Below are 24,409 nucleotides of genomic sequence, written 5' to 3' on the forward strand. Positions count from 1 at the left end.
GATAAGATGCTTCTGGAGGACAGGGTCCGTAGTATTGCCACCTTTTTGTCTCCCACTGTGCCTGGGTGATATGAGACCTGGTGGCACTTAATTCTTATTGATGTGAACATTCCATTTTCTCCTGAGTGCTAATTCATGTCCTTATTTTCCTTGAAAACTTACCTCCTCCAGGATACCTTATGCGGTTGACCTCTCCTCAGTGCCCCGATTTATTGCACGTAGCTGGGTTGTATTGATTTTATTTGCAGTTGATTCCTTGCTTTGCTTCGTGTGTCCTTCAGCTGCTTTCCTCTCTGTGCATCTCCAGCTGTCTTTAAAGGCAGGAACTTGTGACTTCTTCTTTTCCTTTTCCTCCACCCAGCCCCTAGAATAGAGCTCTGTAAACAGTGCACAAATGACCAATAAATACTTTTAACTCCTTGAGCCTGATAGCTTCTTTTCCTTGCTGGACTGACAGCCCAACACTGGAGCCGGAATCCTTTATTTATTAGATGAGATTTCTATAGCACCTTTCCTCTGAAGAGATCAGTATCAATGAAGTTTGTTTCTGCTTCTGGAAAGTGCTTTTACCTAAGCAGACCAAGGCTCTGATAAGATCACGTGATAGTCTTTACTCTTCAACTGTTGGGCCCTGCAGATACAGACTATAAGAAAAGCCTCACCTCTTCAAGTTTTGCTATCTTGTTGCCGGCAACGGGCCTGAAAAAGACCGTGACAAATAGCAACACAAGCTCTGCGGTGTTGGTTGATAATTGTAGCCAGTGTTATCAAAAGAGAGTCCGCGTTTGGGGGCACTGCCATCGTTGGGAAGGCAGATATGGAGAAGGCCACCTTAGCACTCAGTACATACTATCTGTCCACTAACCAGAGGCCCACCACAGTGTTTGTGGGTTGTAGGCTCTCAGACAGTGCTTGGTGTCACCAGAACTGGTCAGTCTCTGAAACTCAGTGCCACGAGGGAGAGTGTCCCTGGGATAGGACCCACGAAGTGCATGAGACCCAGAGACTCAAAACACAGAAGTGCTGGATAGGCAGGGAATAAGTGCTGAGAGAAGGCGCTGTCAAGCTGGTGGGAAGCAGAGCTATCACACTCCAGATGTGGGTAGTCAGGACTCACTGTGAAGTATTGGAGCAAAGTTCAGAGGCCAAAGACTGGAAAGGGTGAATGAGTCAGCCCCATAATTCACTGGAGAAGTGCCTAAAATAATTGGGTCAGCTGGCTTTTCTAGGAAATTGCTCACCTTTCCACATATCCTTATTGGAACAGACAGTATTCCCATCCCTATTCAGAGTTAGGCAGAATCGCGTATGAGATGAAGTCTGCTCCCATGTGCTTTCCAGACAGATGACACGTGCACGTGTGGAAGCCGCACGGTGTTGATACTCGGTGCCATCACCAAGCTTGGCCTGCCCTTGAGCCTGCAGTTCAGAAAACACCTTCTGCTGTCAGAGCAGGTGTCAGGGCAACCATAGCTACTGAAGCACGTCGAGAAACAGAAAAGCTGGAGAAAAGATGTTGGAGACAAAGAGGAAGGAATCAAAGTAGAGAAGGACTAGAGATGCAAGGCAATGGGCAGAGGGCAGATAGGGAGGTGTGGTGGGTGCGGGAAGTCGGCGGGCATTTTTACTCAAGGGGTAGTATGAGCTTGGGAGGCTGCCCCTGCTTCTTGCTTTCTTTCTTCCTGAGATTTGAAGGATGTTCTCTTTCTGTCTTGTTGCCTGTGGAGTTGAGAGGTAGGGCCTCCTGTGTACTGTCTATCTAGTTGATTCTCAATCCACAACACAGTGCCTGGAATGTTGTTGGAAGGAGGGGATGACACCCTCTTTGCTCTCGGTACTTCCTAGTACATGATCACGGGGCCTCATCAACTGTTGTGCTAAAATATGCAGTGTCATGGTGGGTGACTGGGAGACAGCTGGCCCTGGCCTGTGGGGAGCTGTGTCGGGGGCTCTCTTCTGCAACACAGTCAGCCAGGCCCGCTTCCTTTATGCTGATGAGTTCTCCACAGCAGTACTCGGGGGCTGCAGAGGCACTAGGTAGAAGTATGCCATGCAGGTGTCAGGTGCTCCCTGTGACCAGAATTTTCTAACTATAAATCTAGATATTGCTTTGATGCGGATGGGTTGTTCTTAGGCCATAGGGTAGAGTTAGCAGGCAATGGCTACTGCTGTTGAAGACATTTCCCGTGGCTAATGGAGGCCTAGTCTTCTGGCGGCCCACTTGTGCCTCGAGGAGCTGAGCAGGTCTCTTCCTCACTGGATTATGCTGTCTGGCAGCAGGCCTCTCCACACACTCACATGCTCTTCTCGAACCATGTCAGCCCCGTGGCCCCTGGGAGATGGGAGCTCTGAGTCAGCACACCATGGAGTCTGTGCGTCCTTGTGATTAAAACACAGGGTGACATGTGCTCTCTAGAGTGGTGCTGTGCAGTGTTACACATGCACCTGGGTTGGGGAAAGTTTCCAGATTTACACATTAAAGGGCCAGGTTTGTGTTAATACTCTTGTATCAATTAAACTGTTCTTCCTCTGAACTGGACTGTTAGCTCAGGATTAATTTTCCACAGAATCTTGAGTAACTGACCAAAATACTGGGGTAGAGTAGGAAATGAATGTCAGTGGGAATTTGGGGTGATTATGTTCATTTCTTCATTATCTGTACTCAGCTCATTTGTGATCATGAGTTCAGCAGAGTTAGTTTTAATTCCAGGAGAGCATCTATCTTGGACATTTCTAGGTTGCCTCTCAGAGTGAGCTCAGGGAATATATAGGCCCATATTAATAATGACAGTAGAAAAGCATAATTAGGAAAGTAAACCTGCTACTGCCAAACATGGAATATATCCAAAGCCAGACAGTCATAGTTTTCCGATTGTGCTTGAGAGCTGGAGGTGGCCTGTGACGGTGCTTCTGTCCAGGAGTGGTGGGAGGGGCAGAGTTACCAGCACTGAACATTCTTTTATTGCTAGAAGTAATTTTCTTCTATTTTTCATGAGTCGTATGTTGACTCAAATTATTTATTTATTCAGTCTACTTACTTGAGTTCCAGAGGAAAAGCAGGGAATAAAACCGACAAAGTCCCTGACCTCATGGTGCTGTTATTCTTTGGGGCAGGGATGCAGTAAACAAGGGAACAGATAAGCAAGATACTTCCTGATGGGAGTAAGTGCTCTGGTGTACTAGGATGACAGAGAAAGAGAACGGCAATGGGGGGAGAGGGCGCTGCAAGGAGCGGTGGGAGGCTAGCATCTGGAGGACGTGAGAGCTGAGCTGAGACAGGAAAGCTGGGAGAACTCAGAGAACTAGGGGAAAAGTGTCCCAGATCAAGAGAATAACAGTGAAATGGCCTGAGGCAGGAACAACCTGGCACATCGGACCAGAAAGGTGCCCTGTGTGGTTGGGCACAGTGCATGAGGAGAAAAGCAAGCGGGACTAGAAGCGGGGTAGTAGGCCTTTGTAAAGAGTTAGAATTTTACTCTAAAAGTAGTGGGAAGGGATTGAAGGGTTTTAGGCAAAGGAATGGTGTGATCTGATTTACATTTTATATTACATTTCTCTCCCTCAGGGAGATAATCATAATGCTTGTGCATAGACTATCAGGAATACATAAGACTGGTGGTAGTGGTTGCCTTGCCTCTGGGGAGGGCAACTGAGAGAATGGGATGGGAGACTGACTTTTTGCCGAATATTATTTCATGCAAATTGAATTTCTGTTATATTCATGTATTACCTATTCAAACAGGAATTAATTAACAAATATTTAAAAAGTACATCTCAAGTCAATTACCAAGAAAGAAAAGAAAAGAAATCCCTTTAACTGCTGAGAGAGGCGGCTTGGAGGGCAGCAAAGGAAGAAGAGGGTGACTCGTTGTGGGCTCTTGATAGCCATGGCGGAGGCTTGGCCTCACTTCATCCCAGCCCTGCTGGCCTTTGTTCTGTTCCGTCAGCATACCATACTCCTTCCTGCCACAGGACCTTTCCCATGAGATGGAGAGAAGCAGGAGATTCAGAGCATCATTTAGAGATAAATCCAGCGAGACTACTAATAAAGTTGGTGTGAGGATTAAGGGAATGAGGAATCGAGAGGGAGTCCTGGGTTTGGCTTGAGCAGCTGTGAATATGGAATCATTCACAGAGGCAGGGCAGGTTAGGAGACCAGCTAGTATAGGAGTCAAGAGGATTAACCTCTCCGTCATTCATTTAGTTGAAATTTTCTGAGGGAACCACTCACTGTTCTAGGCATTAAATTACAGAAGCATGGTCCTTTCATGAAATCTAGACAGGAAAATAAGTTAAATGAAAAAATTACACAAAAATGATGCCTACAATTGTAATTATGACCAGTGCTTCAAGGAAAAGTCCAGGGTGCCATGAAAAGCATATAATGGGGCTCTTGACTAGTTTGAAAGTCTGGGATGGTCTTCCTGAGGAAAACCCATTGAAGCTGAGGAAGACAGAATTTGGTTAGATCAGTGTGTCAGTGAATGGCACGAGAGTGAGCTAAGGTGGTGAAATTGACTTTCATTCTTGGGAAATCATTAAAGGGTTTAAGTAAGAGTGTAATTGATTATCAGAGATGGGTGTGTGAACTCACGGTGGCTGCTGTGAGCAGGGTGGATTTGAGGTTGGCAGTCACCCAGAGATGGCTGTTGTAGTAGCCTTGGCAAGAGAAACTGGTGGCTCTGGGTGGTGGCAGTAGAGATGGAAGGAAGAGAAGGAAATTGATTTTTGGAAAAGGGATCCACAGGACTTGGTAGTTGAATATGAAGAATGAGGAAGATGCCTTAGAGAATATGAAGAATGAGGAAGTGATGACCTAGGTTTCTGTCATGAGCCACTGGCAGCAGGGTGAGCCTGTTCTTTTAGAGTGGGGGACACTGAAGGAGAAGGAAGTTTGTGAAGAAGTAGCAGGTGTTCCATTTTGGATACCTTAAGTCTAAAATATCCAAGATACCCAGTAGATAATTGGATCCAGAGGCATAGAGCTCCCAAAGAGAGAGGTCTGGGGCAGAGAGAGAAATTTCAAAGTTGTTGGCATGTATGGTTAGGGTTTTAAACCTTGGGGCAAGTGTGGGGTGAGACAAAAAGACAGTCCAGCACTGAGTAATTCTAACCCTTAAAGGACAGTAGATGAGCTACCAGTGCAGGAGAATAAAAGCAAGGAAAGCAGCCTGTGCCCATGGGAGTAGTCACAGAGCCCGTGGGAGTAGTTAACTGTTCCAGACACTGTCTTGGAGAACTGAAAAGGGCCCACTGGATTTAGCCATGAGCAGGCTCCATTCATGGCGCTTGTTACATAGCCGGATTGTAACCATGTCTGAGCCCCCTCCCTCCCCACCTACGCTCCAAGTGAGAGGGAATTGGGCTGTGAGGTCAGCTCTTCCCACCTAGCCAGATAAGTCTCTAGAATCTTGGGGTGGGTTGTCCATTCAGTGGGGGTTTTAACTGTCTATAGTCTGTAGTCTGTTTTCAAATCTGAATTCCTGTCTACAGCTTAAAAAACATTCTTTGGCCGCCAAGCCTCTTGCCCTCCAGGGGAGGGTGTGTTTAACTGCCTTTAAAAATGGAGACTCAAGAAGCCACACTTAGAACAGTGGACAGCAGATGTCTGTTGTGGGACTTATGACTTTAAGGCTTACATTTTGTGAAAATAGGGAAGAGCATGCTTATACTGTCGCGATCCTCAGAATGACCTTTTTGAGTTAATGTGGTGAAAACAGGCACGTAGAGAGACTTTTCATTCTTAAAAGAAGCACAAAACAAGCGCACGTGACACTGGCACAGTTTGGATAAAAGCGTAATTGTTTTCCGAGTGTCTAGAGCCCGTTCCTTTCTCTCGTTCCTCCTTTCACTGCAGCCCAGCAGTCTCAGGGGGACAGACACGGGCTCTGCAGCGCACAGTCACTACGTGACCAAACTGGGAAACACGCATGCTCTGCCTCTGCTTGTGAGAGAGGCTTGCAGAATTCGCAGCCGTATCTGTGGAGAAGCCCCCACAGGAGCAGAGGAGCTGCTTTCCACTGTCCTTGGAAAGTTTCCAGGTCCCTTTCATGGTGTCCCTAACCAGTGAGTGCTTTCTAGAGTGCCCTGTGTAGTCTTCATATATTTAAATCAAGTTTCTCTAAAATTTGCATATCTTCAACAGAAATCTTTACTGAGCTTGTCACTTACTGTGCAATTTATAGTCTGTACAAAGAGGTTTGTGGAGAGGGGGAGAGGAAACTGCATCACATGTCCAGAGGAAGATTTCACATTCGTTCTCCTTTGTCAGTAGCAGTTTCACTTAGGAGAAGGAAACCAGGGAGTAGAGGGAGAAGTGAAGGGGAGGCCGAAGAAGGAGCAGGGGAAGGGGGCTCCCAGCCTCGAAGTCCATTGTGTTAGCTGTATCGTGTAAGGTGAGGGGGTGACAAAAGCCAGAAGAGCCATCCCAGCAGCAACCAGCCTGCCTTGTGCTGGGGGCTTCACGTGCACTGGCTGCTTTCATGTCTGTAACCCCATTTTATAAGAGGCACAACTGAGGCTCTCAAAGGTTAAATGACACAACTGTCAGAGCAGTGCAGCTGGAACTTTAGTCCGGTACTTTGGCTCGAACGCACAAGCTTCTCACTGGGTTATCCAGAAAGAGACCTTGAGGTTACCCTGTGTATGGGACTTGCCGTAGCAGCAAGGGTGGGACTCAGCTGTAGATCTCTCCCAACTCCCATCTGTCATCTTTGTACTCTCCCGTGACCTCACCATATGAATTGGAAGGCCAACAGAGAAAAATGGGGGAAGTATTCCTTTCTTTTCCAAGTGTTATTCCGGAGAGAGACACATGGCATTTACAATCCAAGGACCCCTGATATTCTGTGACTTGCCAGTGTGGACTTCAGGGATGGCTGAACAGGCCACAATTCTCTGGCAGGCCTGGTAGCTGAGTTGCTCCTGTGCGCCCAGACTCTGCCCTTGGTGGCTCTTGGGTAGGATGGCTGGGGCGCTTTTTCTTGCCTCCACTGCGGCTTTGGAGCTAGTTTTCTAGGAGAGTACTCTATTTGAGAAGGTAATCTTTTAAAGACAAGGTAATGCTGAAAGAGAAAGCCAAACAAATCTCGAGTCTGCTGAGAGGAGTATAAGGTCACCCAAGAAATAGAAGTTTCCTGCCAGTACCTTACTATTCTCCTGAGACCCTGAGAGGCTGGAGGTGTGGGGGGAGGGGACGGAGAAGAGGCCAGGAGTACTGGTACCTCCTAGGGTTTTCCGGATCCTTAAAACTGCCTGAGGTACCAAGAGGCTAATACTGCCTGCTCTCAGCTACTGAAATGAAATGATGTTTGAAAGAGCAAGTCATTATTCCTGTGGCAAAAACCGCCTGGAGCCATTTTCTCTGGCTTTTTAAATACATGTTCATCTGTAGGTAAAACAGCCAGCAGAACGTGAGCCTGCAGCCACCCCCTTCTCCTTATGCGCTGAGGTGTTACAGGGCTTGCTTGGAGGGGGGTTCGCACAAGTCAGAGTTGAAGGCACAGTGTCCTTCGTGGTGCAGGTGCCCTGGCCCACCTCCCACCCCCAGTGGCAAAAGTAGGGCTAGGTTTTTCCTGGGGGGAGGCAAGAACCAAGGGGGGTAGGACTTGTTCTCTGAAGGTCAGGCAAAGGGAGGCTGCCTGAGTTGGGTGACAGGAGACATTACTGGGACAGGGCACACATTCCCCCCAGAGGAGAGGAGAGAGGTCATTCGAGTTTTTTTGCAAGAGTGAAGCCGTCTAGAGAGCAACAAAGGGTACCAAGAGTGGTGAATTTTTTATGCTCTGAATGATGTGTGTGCAAACTGTCGGGAGCTTCATCACGCTGGACCGCGCCGCTGTGTTCTCTCCACTGCGGACTGTTCTCTCAGAGCCGTTTGCTGAGTGTGCACGGCCGCCTGAGGAGCTCCTCGCACAGGGGCCCCCAGATCTTCGCTTTCTGTCACACTGCCTCTTGTTTTAGCATTTAGCTTGTGTCTAATTGGTCTTTTAATGATTTGGGGGGAAACAGATGATTGCTTCTGTTTTAGAATTGTCTTGGTGTGTTTTAGTGGTTTTTATTAAATTGATGAGTAGAACAGGCTCTTCCAAGTTGCAAGTTCTCCTTCCCTCTGAGGAGCAGACAGACTGATGCCCATCCGCCCATTCTCTCCCCCAGCCGGCTAAGCGCTGTGTCTGCCAACTCCTTGAGCCAGGATGTCCCGTTCTGTCTCTTGGAGTGTGAGGCTTTTCCATCCGCCACCAGAGCCAGAGGTGGAGGACGATGTAAAGCAGACACATTCCATTCGTGAAGCACCTGCAGCAGCTTTGCCCGTACCGTGGGTCTGATGAAATAAAATGCATTAAGATCCTTTAATACGTTTCTGTGCTACAAATTCTGCCTTGGGCATTGGGTCAGTGGATGTGGTGTAATCCGGGATTGCTGCTGGTGGGAGTATAAATGGCTAATGCTTTCCAACAAGCTTTCCTGTAGCCACCTGCTGTTCCCAGCATGTACTTACGAATGAGCTATGAGGTCAGTTGGCTGTCCTGAGCTTTAAGAAACTTTTACCTTGCTGGGAAAAAATGTGATTCTTTTTCCTAACGAGCTTGCGTGGTCATTTCAGACACATGGGTCAGGCATATTTGTCATTTGTTCTTTAAATAGGCGCATAGATCACAAGTGGTGCCTATTGATGAATTGGGATTTGGAGTGTCCACTACCTAGGTTTCTCTGGAAGCTTTGGGTGGTCTCGGGTAGGTTCTGTTTGCTGGAGCCCATTCTCATGTGTAGGAGCAGTCTCTGATTTTCCTCCTAACTCGACGCGCCTGCCTAGGCCCCAGCACCGCGCCGCAGCCAGGACGGGCGCGGGGGCTGGCGGGCAGGTGCACCGGGACAGCCGTGTGTCTGCACAGGCAGCGTGCACACGGCTGCCGCCACCTCTGGCTGCACACTGCTGGATCATGTTACAGAGCCTCGGTCCCCAGGGCTTGTCACTATTTTTAGTTTTTTCTCAAACCTTTGGCAATTTGAAATTCAAATGAGCAAGAAAGTGTAACATACTTCTTATAAATTAGGTAAAAAAAACACCCAAAACAGCTGGAGCTGAGGCCTGCCCTGGTCTGTGGCTTTATTAAAACTGCCACTGTGGGTGAGCCTTCAAGGTGAGGGGTGAGGGGTGGGGGGTGGGGTGGAATCTGCAAGAAAACAAATGTTTAAAGTCCAAAAATATCCAGGGCTGCCCAGCTTTACCAACTTTAAATAGTGTTTTTTAGGGGCATCTGGGTGGCTCATTTGGTTAAGCGCTGCCTTCAGCTCAGGTCATGATCCCGGAGTCCTGGGTTTGAGCCCGTGTCAGGCTTCCTGCTCAGCAAGGAGTCTGTTTCTCCCTCTCCCTTTGCCCCTCCCGACCGCTTGTTCTCTCTCTCTCTCATAAGTACATAAGCAAAATCTTTTTTAAAAAATAGTGCTTTTGGGGGCGTCTGGGTGGCTCAGTCGTTAAGCATCTGCCTTCGGCTCAGGGTGTGATCCCGGAATTCTGGGATCGAGCCCCACGTTAGGCTCTTCCGCTGGGAGCCTGCTTCTTCCTCTCCCACTCCCCCTGCATGTATTCCATCTCTCGCTGGCTGTCTCTCTCTCTGTCAAATAAATACAATCTTAAAAAAAAAATAGTGCTTTTTACTCCAAGATAAAGCTGATGAGCAGCATTTCTGTCTGTCTGACAGAGATCAAATAAAAATGTCAAGGACTCAGACTTTGTGGATTTTGACATTGCTTTCTTTATCTCCCTTAGGAAATTCCACGAAAAAAGTTCCAACTCCTGCTTAATTTCTGGAGTTTGGAGGGAAGTGCTGGGGCGGGGGGGTGGGGGGGTGTTGGCGATACAGGGCCTTGGCGAAGGGTGGGCACTGCTTGCAGAATATAAGGTTGCCTCCCTCCCTCTGTCCCCAGCTCCTCCACCCCCCTTCCCTGTCCCCCAGCACATGAGCCATTTCCCCAGGCTTGTGGGTGGGGAGCAGTGGAGGGGCTAAGCTGGCAAGTTCAGTTGCCCTCAGAGCCCTGGCTGCCAGCACTGCTGAGAGGTAAAGGACCCAGGGTCTTGGGTGAGCCTTCTTCCCATTGTTCATCTAGGGCCCTGATTGTTGTGGGTTTTTGTAAACAAGTGAGTGAAACAGGAAACAGTGTTACAACTTTCATAGCACTTAGCAAAGTGTTGGGTGTCATCTTTGATGATGGCATTTGTGCAGATTGTTCTCAGTCCTGTGTGTTTAGTCTCAAAATACTCAAACCCTTCCCTGTGTAAGCAGATGTGAGGTTTTAAGTGTGGATGAAGGCACCAGGATGAACAGTATGACTTCCAGATGTTACTTTTAAAAGGCAAAGGGTCGGGTTGGAAGTTTGGTTCCCGCCAAATGAGCATTTTTAGGAACCTGCACTTCAGATCTTTGTGTCTTAGAGAAATGAGCCTCAGTTCTGTTTTGTGCTGAGAATGTGTTTTCACGGCCGTTGGGTGTTGGGCGTCTTCAGGTTGATGTGGCATATGGCTCATGGCTGCCACAGGCCCTTGTCAGGAGGGCCAAGTCAAGAGGAGTGGTTTCCATTAAAATGCCTCTCCTCCCACAAGATTGCCCCAAGCTTCTTTGTGTAGGGCAAGTGACCTGAATGCTGACTTCTATTTCTCATGCCACATGAAGGAGAAACACTTTCTGGACAGAGGGTTAGATAAGTCCCTAAATTATGTTTTTCTTGCCTTATGCCATAATCCTGTGTCTCTAATAGTGACGGAGTTAGGGAAGCTTCTGGTATCCCCCCATCTCTCGCTGTCCACAGCCACAGCCTGAGCAGCCTGGGATGAGGCCAGGGGAGGTCAGCCGCTGTGCCCATCTGGGCGGGCATCTCTTCTCTCCTGATGCTGCCTGCTTAGTTGAAGAAGGTTTTTTCAGACTGAGGGCATAGCTGCTGGAGACGTTCCAGCTCAGCTTGCAGGGAGGGGGCTGACTGGTATCACCTGCTGTGGTCGGCCTCCTGTCCCTCTTTCTACATGCAGGATGGCCTGTCAGAAGCCAGGGAGTCGCCGGCAGAGAGGGGCCCGCATGGAAGGAGGATAGGCCGTGGAACAGAGTGCTCATAGAGCCTCCTTCACCCTCCTTTTTTAATCAAGGGCTCATCCCAAATTGCTCTTCAGTGCCAGCAAACAAAGAAACGCCCACACAGGTTCTTGAGTGTTTTGTGCGCATTTCTTGAAAACAACTCTGGCTGCCTTGTAGGAGCTCTGCAGCTGCCTCCCAGGCCAGGATGTCATGGAAAACCACTAATCCAGGGCTCTAAGGAACAGGGCGGCCTGTCATGTAACATGGCAAGGAAAGGGCTGAGGTTAAACCGCACTTAGCAGGCAGATCATATTTTCAAAAACTTTTACTTTGGGTGTTTTCCTTCTCTTTTGGGGATCAGTGTTCTTTTAGTCATATTCTCTACCCCCGGTCCCTCCTCATCCCTCTTAAGTACTATGTGGTATGTAGCTATTGTAGGCAAAAGTATACTGAAATTATTTTTCAAACTACATGATGCTGAACTATGGGGCTATAAGGAGAGAGTAGGTATGTATTGTATGTATGCAAATAAATGAGTGAGTGAATTCAGTTTTGTTATATAACCTTTTTAAATCAGGGAAAAAAGAATTGCACGGTATCCCGGGTGATGATACCAAACCCACATTGCAGCTCAGCTGATCATTTCATTGTCCTCTGTGTTTTCATCCCTTCGGTCACTGCCTTGGTTGACCCTCTCTGGACTGGTCCCAGTTGGTTTCTAATGAATGGTGTGCAGGATCTTCTGGTCCAGACAGAGGCTGTAAATCCCCTTATGCTTTAAAATGGTGTTTATCACTGAAATTAAGAAAATCATCTCCCCCAGCAGCCTGAACTCATTTCTCCATATCCAGCTTGGTCTAAAGAATCCAGTCAGAGAGTAATTGAAAGTTCACGACACTTGGAGTGGTTTCTGGAAACAGATCTGTGGGTACCAAGAAAAGAGGACAGAGATTCCGTCCCACCCACCAGTCATTCCCGCCCTCCCCTGTACCCAGAGCAGCCCACTCCCCACCACTGACACTGAAATGCAGTAGCCGATTGGCTGCTGTCAGTGGATAATGCCTGCTCAGCATTTGGGACAAGTTCCAGCATGTAACTTCCTTTTGGTGAGTGACCCTGACAGGAGAGGGGATTGAGCTTAATTTATGCCATCTAATAACCTCAGTGCAGCAACTTGGGCAGCTAGCCTTCCAGAATTTCCCCAGACTTTTCCCTAGTGAGCGACAGTGCCATATATTCTAATGGTTACCTGCGCCGCTCCCTAGTGTAGCTGCTGTGTAACGGTTTTCGCCTTTCAGAAATCAAAGCCGAGTGTCAAGTTGTGTCTAACAGAGGTACACAGAACTCGGATGGAGAAATGAGGTGTTACTGGCTGGCCGGAGAATCCTCGGGCAGGGAGAGAGAGTATCAGGCAGCTGCTGTCGTTGCCACGGCCTGTTCCCTTATCCAGACGGAGCCTGGGGTTCTCAGACCCCCCCAGGCAGCAGCTCTCCAGCCAGCGGAAGGCAAGCTAAGCAAAGTTGCGGGGGTGTGTAGTGAGGACAAGACTAGAGCCTCCCCGCTCCACCCCAGTCTGCCTTTGACTAATGAGGTGTTAGGCGGAGCCAGGGCCGAGTTAATTTCAGAGGTGATCCGTTTCCTGCTACTTGGATTCAGCCAGCACCGTTCATCAGAAGCAGAGAAGAGCACCTGGGACCTTCGTCTGCATCATCCTAGTATCTTGGAAAAAAGGGAAGGGGCAGCAGGAGTTCTCCCACCCCTTATTGTAGGTGCTGAGCTTATAGAGTGTGTCCGGACTTGGTGGCAGAAGTGTCTACATACACGTCATGCCACCGTTCTGTGGTGCCCTGCCCCAGGCCCCGACCTGGCAGCAGGTTCTCCCCCACCAGGTAGGCTTTGCTCCCAAAAGACAATTGTGCTTGTTAGATGGGGGTGCATATTGGGGCCATCCACACGTATGCTGGGAAGTCCTTTTAGGACAAAGACAGCTGCTATCCAATATCTTCCAGTAACGAACTTATCAGTAAATATAACACATGAGCTCATTAATCTTAACTTTGCTTTCGGACCAAGTGGGACCTCGGCTTCTCGGGAGACAAAAAATTTCATCTCTGTTCTTTTCCTTAAACCCAGTCCCAATTTAGAGTCAAACATATTGCCCTGCTCTCCCTGAGAAGCAGTTAATGTGTTTTTCTCACAGCGGATGGTCCAGGCTCAGCCTGGTCACTCAGGCCCCAGGCCGTGTGCACGCGCTCTGTACACAGCATGAGCTCAAGGCATCTGAGCAGGGCTGTGAGAATCAGCTGAGGAATGTTCTCTAGATGAAGTGACTCTTACAAGATCAGCTGTTGAAACTGTTGCCTGTTCTGGCCACGCCGTCTTTGCTTCAGCTACTGCTCTTCTTCTAAAATCACTGCCTCCACCGTTCAGTTCTGAAAAGAAAAGAAATTGAGGCTGTAGATAGAGATGGATGCATCACCCTTTACAAGGGGCAGCTGCCCATTCACTCTGGGCAGTGGGATCTGGGTGTAAAAGAAGTCTCGAAAAAAAAGCCTCTGGGAAGAGATATTAATGTGAGGAGAACATTGGCCAGGAAGGGCTGCTATGGGCTGCCTGCCCATGTGCCCCGGGAGAGGAGGTTTGGGAAAGGTTCGCCTACAGGTCGGTCCTGTGGGGCCTGGTGTAGGCCTGTGTGGCCTGAAGTGTGGCCACATAGGACTGATGGGGTGAGTGGGGGCAAGGGGCCAGCCAGCCAGCACTGGCAGGTGTCTTCCCAGCCTTGATCTCCCCTTTCCATTCCCTGAGAGAGGGGGCCAGACATCAGGTGTCCCCTCACACACATCAGCAGTTCTAGAAATTGAGCAGAATGCGGAGGGAAGGGGCCACATCCTTGGAGCTCTGTGTTGCCTTTGTCCTGTGAGCCTCCTGCTGGCTTCCTGAAGGCCTCCTCTTGCTGTTTCCTCCCAGAGAGACTTCACCTATACCATTTCCTTGCTCTGTGGGCCTCTCCTAGGTCCTTTGTTCTGCCAGCCCCATCAGTGTCTCCCTTGACTTCTCTTCTCCAGAAAGAGAGGAGCAGCCCTACAGCTTCCTGACCTACCAGGTGGAGTTAGCATCAGGCTCCTTTGAGATGGCTGGCGATTAGAGCCCAACGTGTCTGATCTGTCCCCTATTTATATGTAATACCTTTTCCAGCACTTGAAATAATCCATTTTCCTTTGAGAATCTCCACTCACTTGTGGGCTGTGGTTTGATCACACGCACTATCCCCTAAGCCCTCACTGTACAGGAGATAGAATGTAATTTAAGCCAGTATCATTTCTGCTCCCTCCCTGCTTCCTAGAAGTGGTGGATATTACAGTTTGACCAAGCTGGGAAAGTGCTGAGCTGGCAGCTCTCTGCTCTCCCGCCTATTTGGTGGGGCGGGAGGGAGCTCAGAACCCACGCATCTCCTAGGGAAGGGGTTGTCTCCCTGCAGCAGCCATCTTTGGGCTTCCACCTTCAGGGTTCGGGCAGGAGCTCCGCGTTGAGTGCAGAGTCAGCCTCTGAGCAGCCACCCTTGGACAGCCCTTGGGCTGACTCTAGGAGGAGCCGGGAGACTGGAAGGTGCGGGCCCCTTCGTTGCTGGTGCCGGCTGTGGTGAACTCTCTTCCGCAGCGGGAGCGCCCGCCCGCCCATCCTCCAGGCCAGGAGAGGCTGGGCCTTGGGTGTTTGGAGGCCACCCTAACAGTGTGTCTTCTCTGCTTCTCCCACTGTTGCAGGTTATGTGTTCTGTATGTTACATCGCCTCCCCGAGCAGCATGACTGTACATTTGACCACATGGGCCGCGGCCGAGAGGAAGCCATCATGAAAATGGTGAAACTGGACCGGAAAGTGGGGCGCTCCTGCCAGCGCATCGGGGAGGGGTGCTCCTGAAGGCCAGGCACGGCCGCCACATGACGCTGTTCTTAGTTCACTAATGTTAGCCTTATTTAGGACAAAGTCAGCCAGACACCTTGTACTGGGCACGCGTCAGACTACAGCCAGTCCGTTTCCTTTCTTTAGCCAGCCATCCTGGTACTGTAGTTTAGGGGTTGATGGTGGTTGAAATTGATTTCTGGCTGGTTACTAAGGTGCCTGCTAGCCATTGTATAAAATTAAAACATGAAGAATATTTTTTTTTGAGCATGGCTAGTGGATTTAAAACAACACATACCTGTCACTGCTGGAGTCAAACTTAAAAAAGCCTTAAGCGGAAAGTGTTCCAGACGGAGACTCTGAGTTAATAGAGGAGTAGAAGCTGGTGTTAAAGTTCCCATGACGCACATGGCTTTGCCGGAAACTCTGGTTAATGTTCGGCCTTTCACCTCTTCACTTATCCTTAGTCCCAGTAGCCAGGATACCTGATGGCCACGCGTGCCTTGGCCACAGGAGGCTGTTGAGATTGGCCACGTGGCTGGGCTGGGTGGTGGCTTCGCTCTCCCACAGAGCTGGAAATGGGGGTGGGGGGGCAGGTTCTTAGGAAAATTTTTTACCTGACTTGCTATGAAAAAACTGTCTCATCACACGAGAAGAGAAACAATAACCTCACTTTGAAAATTAGCTCCACTCGAGACTAGTCCATGTACGAAACCCATCTTTTCTACACAGGACCCACAGTCATGAGAAGCAACCAGAGGCGCACCCTGACCCCCCACTGGCTCTGGTTTGCCATTTGCCAAGTGCAGGGATCTGGCAGTTGATCAAATAAGGCTAATGACAGCACAGCAGCTGCAGCTGGGATCTACAGACTGGCCTCTGCAGCTAGATTTCTATATTGGGAGTTTTTAAAAAGACATTTCATAGCCAACGGGAATCAGTAGAAGGGCTGGGGAGCGCGTGGGAAGCTGCTGCCTGCAGCCTCTGCCCCGTCCAGCGTTCGCCTGCCCGGCCCTCTCTTCGCCAAGAGGACGATGCCGTGGCCCAGCTCCTTGTGTCTGCGCAGCTCCGTAGTCCAGGGGACAACCTCCACCACATAGCGAGTTTAGGAAGGGCAGGCAGCCTACGTCACAGGGGCAGCGGGGTGATCTGTCTAGAACAGTGGTTCGTGGCCGTGGCCCAGCTCTGAGAGAGACATTTGCTCTGGCAGTGGGGGTGGGAGGGCATATTTCTCAGCCTGTGCCTCTTCCTGCGTGCGGAGAGGAGTCCGTAGCCGTGGTAGCTCAGGCCAGGTGGGGAGGGTGGCTCTGGGCCTGTTTGCCCGAGTTAGGGAATCATCACCAATCAGGTGGGCGGGGCGGGTAGACAGGATCAGGATTTCCTGGAAAGCCTGAGCAGGGTTGAGTGGGCCAGAGATCCCGTCGGTCCAGGCTGGCGAGAGTCGGAGGCTCCTGCACAGGCGGTTTGGATCTGCCCACACACAGGCTGCTGGAATAGTTTAACCCGGCAAACTTGCCCTTTTATACCACGACCAACACTTCGACTCCGTCTGCAGTTCACAGCCAAACACCTGCAACTACAAATGTTTTTGATTCGGAATACTGAAATAGGAAATCATGCTCTTCCCAACCTCTTCCTCCCATCCCACCCCCACCAGAGTGGAATCCGCTGCAAAATCTCCAGCCTTATTCTTGCTTCAGGACCCAGACCGGTGTCTCGCTCTAGGGCAGCCCAGGGCAGAGGGGCCAGGTCTGCCCGCGTTTACCACTGTTGTCAAGCCACGGCCCTCTGGCCAGTACATGGCCATCCTCAGTGAGGCGGCCCGCCTAGGCCCCCCGCCAAGCTCTGATCCTGAAGAGGCCCCCCATGTGCCCTTCCGGCCCTCCTCAGGCCCCACCGCTGCTGCTTCGGGGCAGGGATGGGAAGCAGGCTGTCTGGGGAGCCCAGTGACACACAGGGCTCGCAGCCCATGTTCACTTCCTGATGGTAGAGCTGGGGGAGGGGGGAGGGCTTGTTCCCCTGCAGTATCTGTTCTGTGAAGTTTGTTAAATGTAAGGAAAGCTTAAATTCTTGTATCTTTAAAAGAGAAGATCTTATTTAACCCTTTTGTGTTTTAGATTTACTTACACACATAGCCTAGAGCTCAGTTTTAGTTTTAACATTGTGAAAATATTAAAAGATTCTTGTAACTTTATTCTTTTTTCTCCTGCTGAAAAAAAAAATTAAACCAATCGTATGAAAGTTTGGAGTTCTCTGTTTTGCCAGTTCTCCTAAGTGCTACCTGTATAGCCAGAAAAATGGTGAAATGTCTCTCTGGCCAAAGCTTGGACGGGGTGGGGGAGCAGTTGGCTCTTGTGTGCAGAAGCGCCTCTCTGTTGTCTGGGCTCACGTTCCAGGCTCCCCTCGTTTCTGTGGGTGGTCGTGCTGTGGGAGGCCACAGGGCCTGGCCCTGGGTGAAGGTGCGTCTGCTGGGCCAGGCCTTTGCTGGCGGCAAGGAGGTTACCCAGGTGGGGGAGATGGGAAGAAATGGGCACCGGCCCTGAGGGCTGCCCGCTGCCGTGTGTGGCTTGGGGTGCCTGGGTCTGGGGTCTGGGAGGGGCAGCAGCTGGAGACCCAGACCCCTCCCGGGGCGAACGGCATGATGCGTGCGTATGCCGTGTGACCCGTGCTGTAGAGCAGGCACTTCATAGGTCCGCGGTGTTTAAAAACATGGGGGGCCGGGGGGGGGCAGTAGCAACCCTCCTCACAGCTTTACGGCCGAGTGTCAACCACACGGTCCTCACTGAAGATGAGAAAAATCCTCGAGGAGATCAGAAGTGCGCAGTGGAGGCGAACAGACAGATGAGGGGAGAGCACAGGAGTCTGGTGGCCTCGGAACACGCCATGCCTGGCCGCGCACCCCGCGTCCCTCCTGCCGAGCCGGGAGGCTGCACTTGGTGTGTGCCGGCGGGCGCCTGTGGCAGGAGGCCGGTGGTGGGAAGAAGCCGCCGTGGGAGCAGGAAGCCCGCCGGGGTGGGGGTGGGGTGGGAGGGGCCCGTCGCGCAAACCGGGAGCCCGCTTGCTCCAAAGGGGCACCCCGGCCGGCGCCAGAGCGATGGAAACCCAGGAAGAGTCTGCAGCGGCCTCAAAAATGACCTTTGCAGGCATTCTCAGAGCCGCCCGAAGGAGGGCTCCGGGAAAAGAGGACTAAGCGACACGTGTGGAGGCCTGGAGACGCAGGAGAGCGCCGGGAAGGGACCGCAGCGGGCAGCCGGGTGTGAGGCCTGCCCGCCGTCTGACGGGCTGCCGGGCTCCGCACCGGGTCCACGCCTCTGCCCCAGGGTGTGGGCAGGAGTCTGACACAGAAAATTCAGCAAGTGAAGATAACCGTTTATTAATGGCACACAAAAAAATATTGAGGAAGAGGAACCACAGACCTTACACGACTCAGCTATTTTACATACAAACCTGTGTGTTCCTCTGGCAAAAACCGATGACGGACCCCGAAGGGGACAGGAAGTGTGTGCGGAGTATGACGGGGCTAAGTTCTCATTGTCCAAGTCCGCAGATCATGCATAAAACCGAAATTCCAGAGCGCAGGAGAAGCATGTTACCTAGAAATGTGGAGGTAAATGCAGAGGAAAAAGCGAAGAGTTCAGTGGTTTTCTTTGGGGGTCGGGACGGGAAAGTGGGGAGCCTTACATTTACTGCAACGACTATACACGTGTCACAGTCTTTCCTAAAGTGTAAAAAATGACAGACGGGACCAGCTCTCCCAGGTTGTCCGGACTTCAGGGAGCTCAGGGCCCTGGTGATGCGGAGCAGAACGTTGTTTCCCGGCCACAGACGTTCTGGAAGATGCAGGTGGCTGGTGCATTGCAATACACGACGCGGGACATCTTTCTACCACGGGGCTTTTTCATAATCAGCACAACCTGGGGCAAGCCACCCCACTTCACTGAGCGCCTCCTGTGTGCCGGGCACTTGAGGAAGAATCTAGCTGGGCCAGCCGGGAGCTTCCGATGTGGAGCCCTCTCGTGGGCTGTCCCGTGACCCAGAACCCAAAGCTCCCGGCAGGCTCGCTTCCCTTGACCTACATCCTGTTCCCAGGTTTACATATAAAGGGGTTTCTGATCAGTGACTGGAGAGCAAGCCAGGAGCAAGGGGGTGGGGACACGGGTGGGCTGCTTCAAACAGCTGACAAAACCGACAGCTCGCTCTCAGGATGCGCGCAAGGGCCAGGCTTGGGCTCACATGCGGCCACTGGGCCTTGGGGGCTGGTCTTACGGGTTTGAGCAATGAAGCTTTTGGCAAGTGAGAGGCTCCCCAGACTGGGGACTCAAGTTTCATGCATATGGGTAATGAGTTCATGTGTGACACCTTGTTGGGTCCACAGACTTGGGAGGCCGGGCTGGGCCAGTGGTTCCTCGAGCTCCACTCCCATCCCACCTTCGTCCGGCAGCCCTGTGGTGGTCTCCTCCCAGGGCTGGGAACAGCCTGAGCTGTTGCGGGGAGGAATGTGGATTTGATGGGGGGCCCGGGCTGTGGAAGGCTTTGGGAGCAGGAAGGCCCCAGGGTCGGATGTGTGAATCAGCTGACTTCCAGGGCAGGGGTCCACAGGCTCAGGCCCACTGGACGGCAGGAGGAAGTTGGGGGCAGAGGGTCCCAGACTAGAGGGGGAGGGATCTACTCTCTGTGACACAATGCCCAAGAGGAAAGGGGAAGTCACCAGGACACAGGTCCCAAAGGCAGAAGCTCCTGGGGCACACCGTGTTTTGTCAGGGGCCCTTCCAGCCCAGAGTCCTGGCTGTGGGGCCCTCGTTCAACACCTGGAATGTGCTTGGCGCTGGGAATACAGTGGTGACCAAAAATATTGTCTGCCAATGAGGGGGGGACGACAAAAGGGAATAAATGTGTGATATAAAATGGGGGGCGCTGGTTAAGTGCAGGGCCTGGAGGCTCTTCTCTGAGATGGGGACCATCCAGGGTTGGAGCTGTGGGTGTTAAAGGAGAACGGCCTGCAAGGGAGGCGGCCAGGGAGGCTGCTTGATAATCCAGGTGGTAGATGGTGGTGGCATGGAGCTCGGGGGGAGCCGGGCAGGGGCCAAGAGATCAGAGTCTAGGCTCAGGCTAAAGGTAGTGACAGCAGGAGTTGCCGACAGATGGTTGCTGAAGGCGGGTGAGTGAGAGGAGCTGTAGGTGACTTCGTAGCTTTGGCCTGACAGGATGGAGGTGCCGTCCATGAAGACTCGGGCGGGAACACGCGAGGGAGTCTGGATGGAAGAAAGGAGGTGGACTGGGCCATGCCGGGGACACCCCAGTCTTGTGAGTTCTGGGGAGACGAGAAGCTGCTGCCAGCGGGAGGAGGAGACCAAGAGAGCGTGCGGCCCTGACGAGTGTCCAGGAGTCGTCGTCACCCGGGAGGTGCTGCTCGGGGACCCCGCGGCCAGAGCCTGGCCCCTGGTGGGACAAAGTGGAAAGCCGGCCTAGAGTTTCGCCGCACAAAAAGCAAAGAAGGGGGCAGGAGAGACATACTGTTCTTCCACTGATGGGAACGCTCCATCGGAGAAGGAGGGGTCAACGGTGTCGGAGGGAGGGGACAATTCAGTGAGGTGCCCGGGAAGACACTGGGCTCACAGGCGGGCAGGTGGAACTTGTCTGCGTTGTGTCTTCTCGGGGGGGTAGGAAGCGGGGTGGTCAGGTGCCGAGAGTGGGATAGGGAGTAGGAAAGGTTTGATGGCGATCTAAGGTGGACCTCCAGAGAAATGAAGTTTTTAGCTTGAGGCCCCTAACTCACCAAGACCCCTTCTAAGTCCCTGCAGTGGGCCTTGGCAGTGGGTTCGCCTCTCCCATGGTTTTATAAAATTTGCAAGAGTGAGATACTTGAACCACAGTTGGTTAAACCTGGTCCCTGTTCCATTCTAACTTCCCCTCCATCACACTTCCTCTTCTGTTGGGTGGTGCTGAGGTGACACGGGCATTTGGGGATTTGGCCAACATGAAGTCGAGTTGGGACATACGTAGTTTGGAGGGAGTGGGACATATTTGTGTGGTGTGCTGTCACTTCGGTGTTGAGTGGGTTATTGGTGGTCATCCCGGGGGTAGGGACGCCTTCCAGGAAGACTCCTTGCTGCCCACCGCGCTGATCACCCTGTGTCATGACTTGAATGATGGGAGTTATGGCAGGGAGACAAGACTTGAAATGTGTGGAGCCAGAGCTAGTCTCGGAATATTCTTCCAGTGGTTGGATGTGTAAACTTAAAAGGAGAAAGACTTGCTTCTGACTCATGCCTGCTCAAGATGGAAGTTTGCCCCTGTTTGAGGAGAATGCTGGGCCAGGCAGCCACGTCCAGCTGTAAATGCACCATTCCTTGTTCAGTGCAAAAGCAGGTTGAAGATTAATCCGGGAATTATTGACATGACCTGGAATCCTACAGCTCCCACAGCTGGTCAGGAAACCTGATCATGGTTTCTGCACATTTGACAACAGCTCTAAAAACTTATGTCCATGCCAGTGTGAGCTGAAGATGAGAGGGATGTTTCTAAAGTTATCAGTGATTCAAAGTTTGATCGACTGTGCTAGAGGAAAATTGAGGAGTCTTTCTCTTCCTACACGGGGTCAGGAAATCTTTTTCCTGCGAAGGGTGATCAGAGAGCACACAGCCCAGCAGCGCAGGGCCAGGTCTCACAGACGTGCGCCTCGGTCACTGAAGTGGCTGTGTTGGTTTTCTAGAGTTTTTGATGTCTGGGTATGTGTCAACTTTGAGAAATGGGTGATTTGCTGTGATTTCTAATTCTTCATATTCATCTTCGAACCTAATTCTGTAGTCCTATGTTTTTATTCTTTTTCCTAAAGGGGGCTCCCCTAAAAGCTGGCGAGAGTTGAAGCTGGGCATGAAATGGTAAGTCAGTCCCCAGCATGTCCCGGAGGGCCCACAGGCCCTTCCCGGTGTCACGGGCTGAGGTGAGGAGCTTGAGTCTGCACGTGAGTCAGCTACGTAGCTGAGCGCACTTGGGTCCGCCGGCCGACTCTCGATGAGCGAGAGGTGTGCCGGTCTGTGTACCCGGGGCCTCTGGGCGAGAAATGTCATGAAGATACTGTGACTTAAAACTGGTCCCTAAATTCTTTGACACTCCTCCCCGTCAACAAACGGAGGCCTTGCCCTTGAATGGGTGCTGGCTTTGGCCACCGGCTCTTCGAATGACGAGCGCACAGCAGGAGCGATGCTTCCTGGCCCTGGGCTAGACCTGAAGGCACTCTCAGCCGTGTGCCTCCAGAGCCCAGGGCTGCTGTGTGAGTCGCATCCACTGGGACAGTGATGATCCAAAGATGGAGAGTAGGTGCTGGCAAGCATGTGGAAACCATGGGGACCTCTGTGCATTCCAGGGGGGGTGTGCAGTGAGGTGGCCAGTGGAGAAAGCTGTTTGGTGGCTCCTAAAAAGTTACACGGGGTGACCATACACCAGCAATTCCGCTCCCTGGAATCCGCCCAAAAGACATGAAAGCAGCCACTCAGGTGTGTGTGCACACGTGTTCATGGCTGGTCTGTCACAGCAGCCAAAAGGTGGAAACCACCCAGGCGTCCACCAGGGGATGGATGGATAAACAAAATGGGGTGTGGTCCTACAATTCGGCCACGAAAAGAAATCAAATACACATGCTGCAGTGTGGACAAAGCTCAGAAACACGAGGCTGAGTACAAGCCATTCACAGACCACACGTGACGTGATTCCATAGAGACCGAAAGCAGATGGGTGGTCACGAGGGGCCACGAGGAGAGGAGAATGGGGCCTGATTGCTTTGTGGGTGTGGCTTTCCTTTTGGGGTGATAAAAATGTTCTGGACCTAGATAGAGGGGCTGTTTGCACGTCACAAATGTACTGAATGCCACTGAACTGTTCATTTAAAATGGCGGATTTTACATTATGTGAATCACACTTCCAATTAAAAAAAAGTCTGGCAACCCTGAAGCCTCACAGTGGCGAGACCATGTGGAGAACCCAGAAAGTGAGAGAGAAGCCCAGGAGCCCAGTTGCCTGGGTCCCCAGGGCACTCACCAGGTCCATGGGGAGTGAGCGAGTCTTCAGGTGACCTGCCCCCCCCCGCCCGCTGACCCAGACGACACCAAGTGGAGCAGAGATGGGCTGTCTCCACCAAGCCCTGACCAGACTGTGGATTTGTGAGCAAAGCAACTTGTTTTAGTCCATTAGATCCTGGGACGGTCGGTCTGCAGTAAGGGGACGTGAACAGGTGACGTCTGATGGCAGCAGGGAGCGCTCAGCGCGCTGGGCATGGTGACTACAAGTGGGTTCAGTCAGCCAGCTTCTGGGAGGGTGGCGCGAGGTCTCAGAGGTGGTGTTGCCAGGCAAGGACAGTGGAGGACAGTGGACCAGACAGCTGCTGGGGGTGACGGCACTGCCCTGATGGACTCAAGCAGGTGTTCATGAAGCAGTGGATTCTGGCACCTTCGCTGAGATCCTCAGCAGTGGCCTGGTCCTCCCAGTCCTTGTGGCACCCTCCACCCGCTCAGCCCGGCAGCAGGGGATGGCAGCCGTGGCCCGGGAGGTGGGACACCATTCTTGTCCAGCTGGACCTCTCCCAAGTGCCTCTCGGCCAAGGGACCCACTCCCTTTGGCCTGTGCCTTTTCTGGGGAAGGTGGAAATTCGCCATCCCAGACACCCAGCGGCTCTCAGGGTCTCGGGTGTTGTTGGCTGGCAGCGCATAGCCAGGGTGGGCCCTTTGATGGAAACAGAAGGACACATCTTAATCAGTAATGCTCCAGATGTCAACCCGGGCCGGAGACGGCACTCCCTTGTCAGGTGCCCCAGCGCCTGCAGTGTGGGGGGATGACAGAGACTCGGGAGGGACATGGTGGCCCGGCCACTCCTGACTGCTGCGCTGACGGGAACGAGGCGACACAGGTGGGGAGGTGTGTTGACTGACTTCTGCCGCGCCCGAGGATACCTCGAGGCCACCGGCAGCGTCCAGTCACCCCGGCCTCGCTCGCGGGCAGCCGGCCACCGCCGTGGGTGGAGAGGCGGGACTGAGGAGCTGCTCTTTCCTGGGAGTCTGACCCAAATGTGGAGGAACCAGGGCCTCGGGACGGAGGAACTCGTCGTGTTAGGGCCTGTTGTGGTCAGGACAGGTCTGGCTGGGCATTCCCCAAGGATTCGAGCCAACCAGCTTTCAGAAAGGAAAAGTGTCTCCAGGGCCCTAGAACGTTGACTGGGAAAAGAGGTTACAAAGGCTGTGCCATCAAATTGTGAAGGAATCCTATTAAGGACTAAGAGCCAGGGCCTCCGCAGACCCGAGCCGTCTCCAGGTCTGGAGCACTGCTGACCGAGTGTCTCCTGTTGCCACCAAAGGGCCCACCCCCCGAAACCCTGCTGTCCCCATCGGGTTCACTGCTGGGGTTTCCCCACAGCCGTTCAAGGTCAGCCGTTCGCCCCTGGGCCCTGCCC

The 24,409-nt window shown here is 51.9% G+C and overlaps 1 protein-coding gene across 1 annotated transcript in view; it reads left to right on the forward strand.

Moving 5' to 3' along the window:
- ZFAND3 (zinc finger AN1-type containing 3) overlaps window positions 1–17,211 on the forward strand; it is a 324,856-nt gene extending 307,645 nt beyond the window's left edge. Inside the window, exon 6 of the mRNA XM_034660145.1 lies at window positions 14,831–17,211. Within this exon, the coding sequence (XP_034516036.1) occupies window positions 14,831–14,985 (155 nt within the window). The 3' untranslated portion in view covers window positions 14,986–17,211. The remainder of the gene's footprint in view (window positions 1–14,830) is intronic.
- The last annotated feature ends 7,198 nt before the right edge of the window (window positions 17,212–24,409 follow it).

Source organism: Ailuropoda melanoleuca, chromosome 5, assembly GCF_002007445.2.
Source record: "Ailuropoda melanoleuca isolate Jingjing chromosome 5, ASM200744v2, whole genome shotgun sequence".
NCBI lineage: Eukaryota > Metazoa > Chordata > Mammalia > Carnivora > Ursidae > Ailuropoda > Ailuropoda melanoleuca.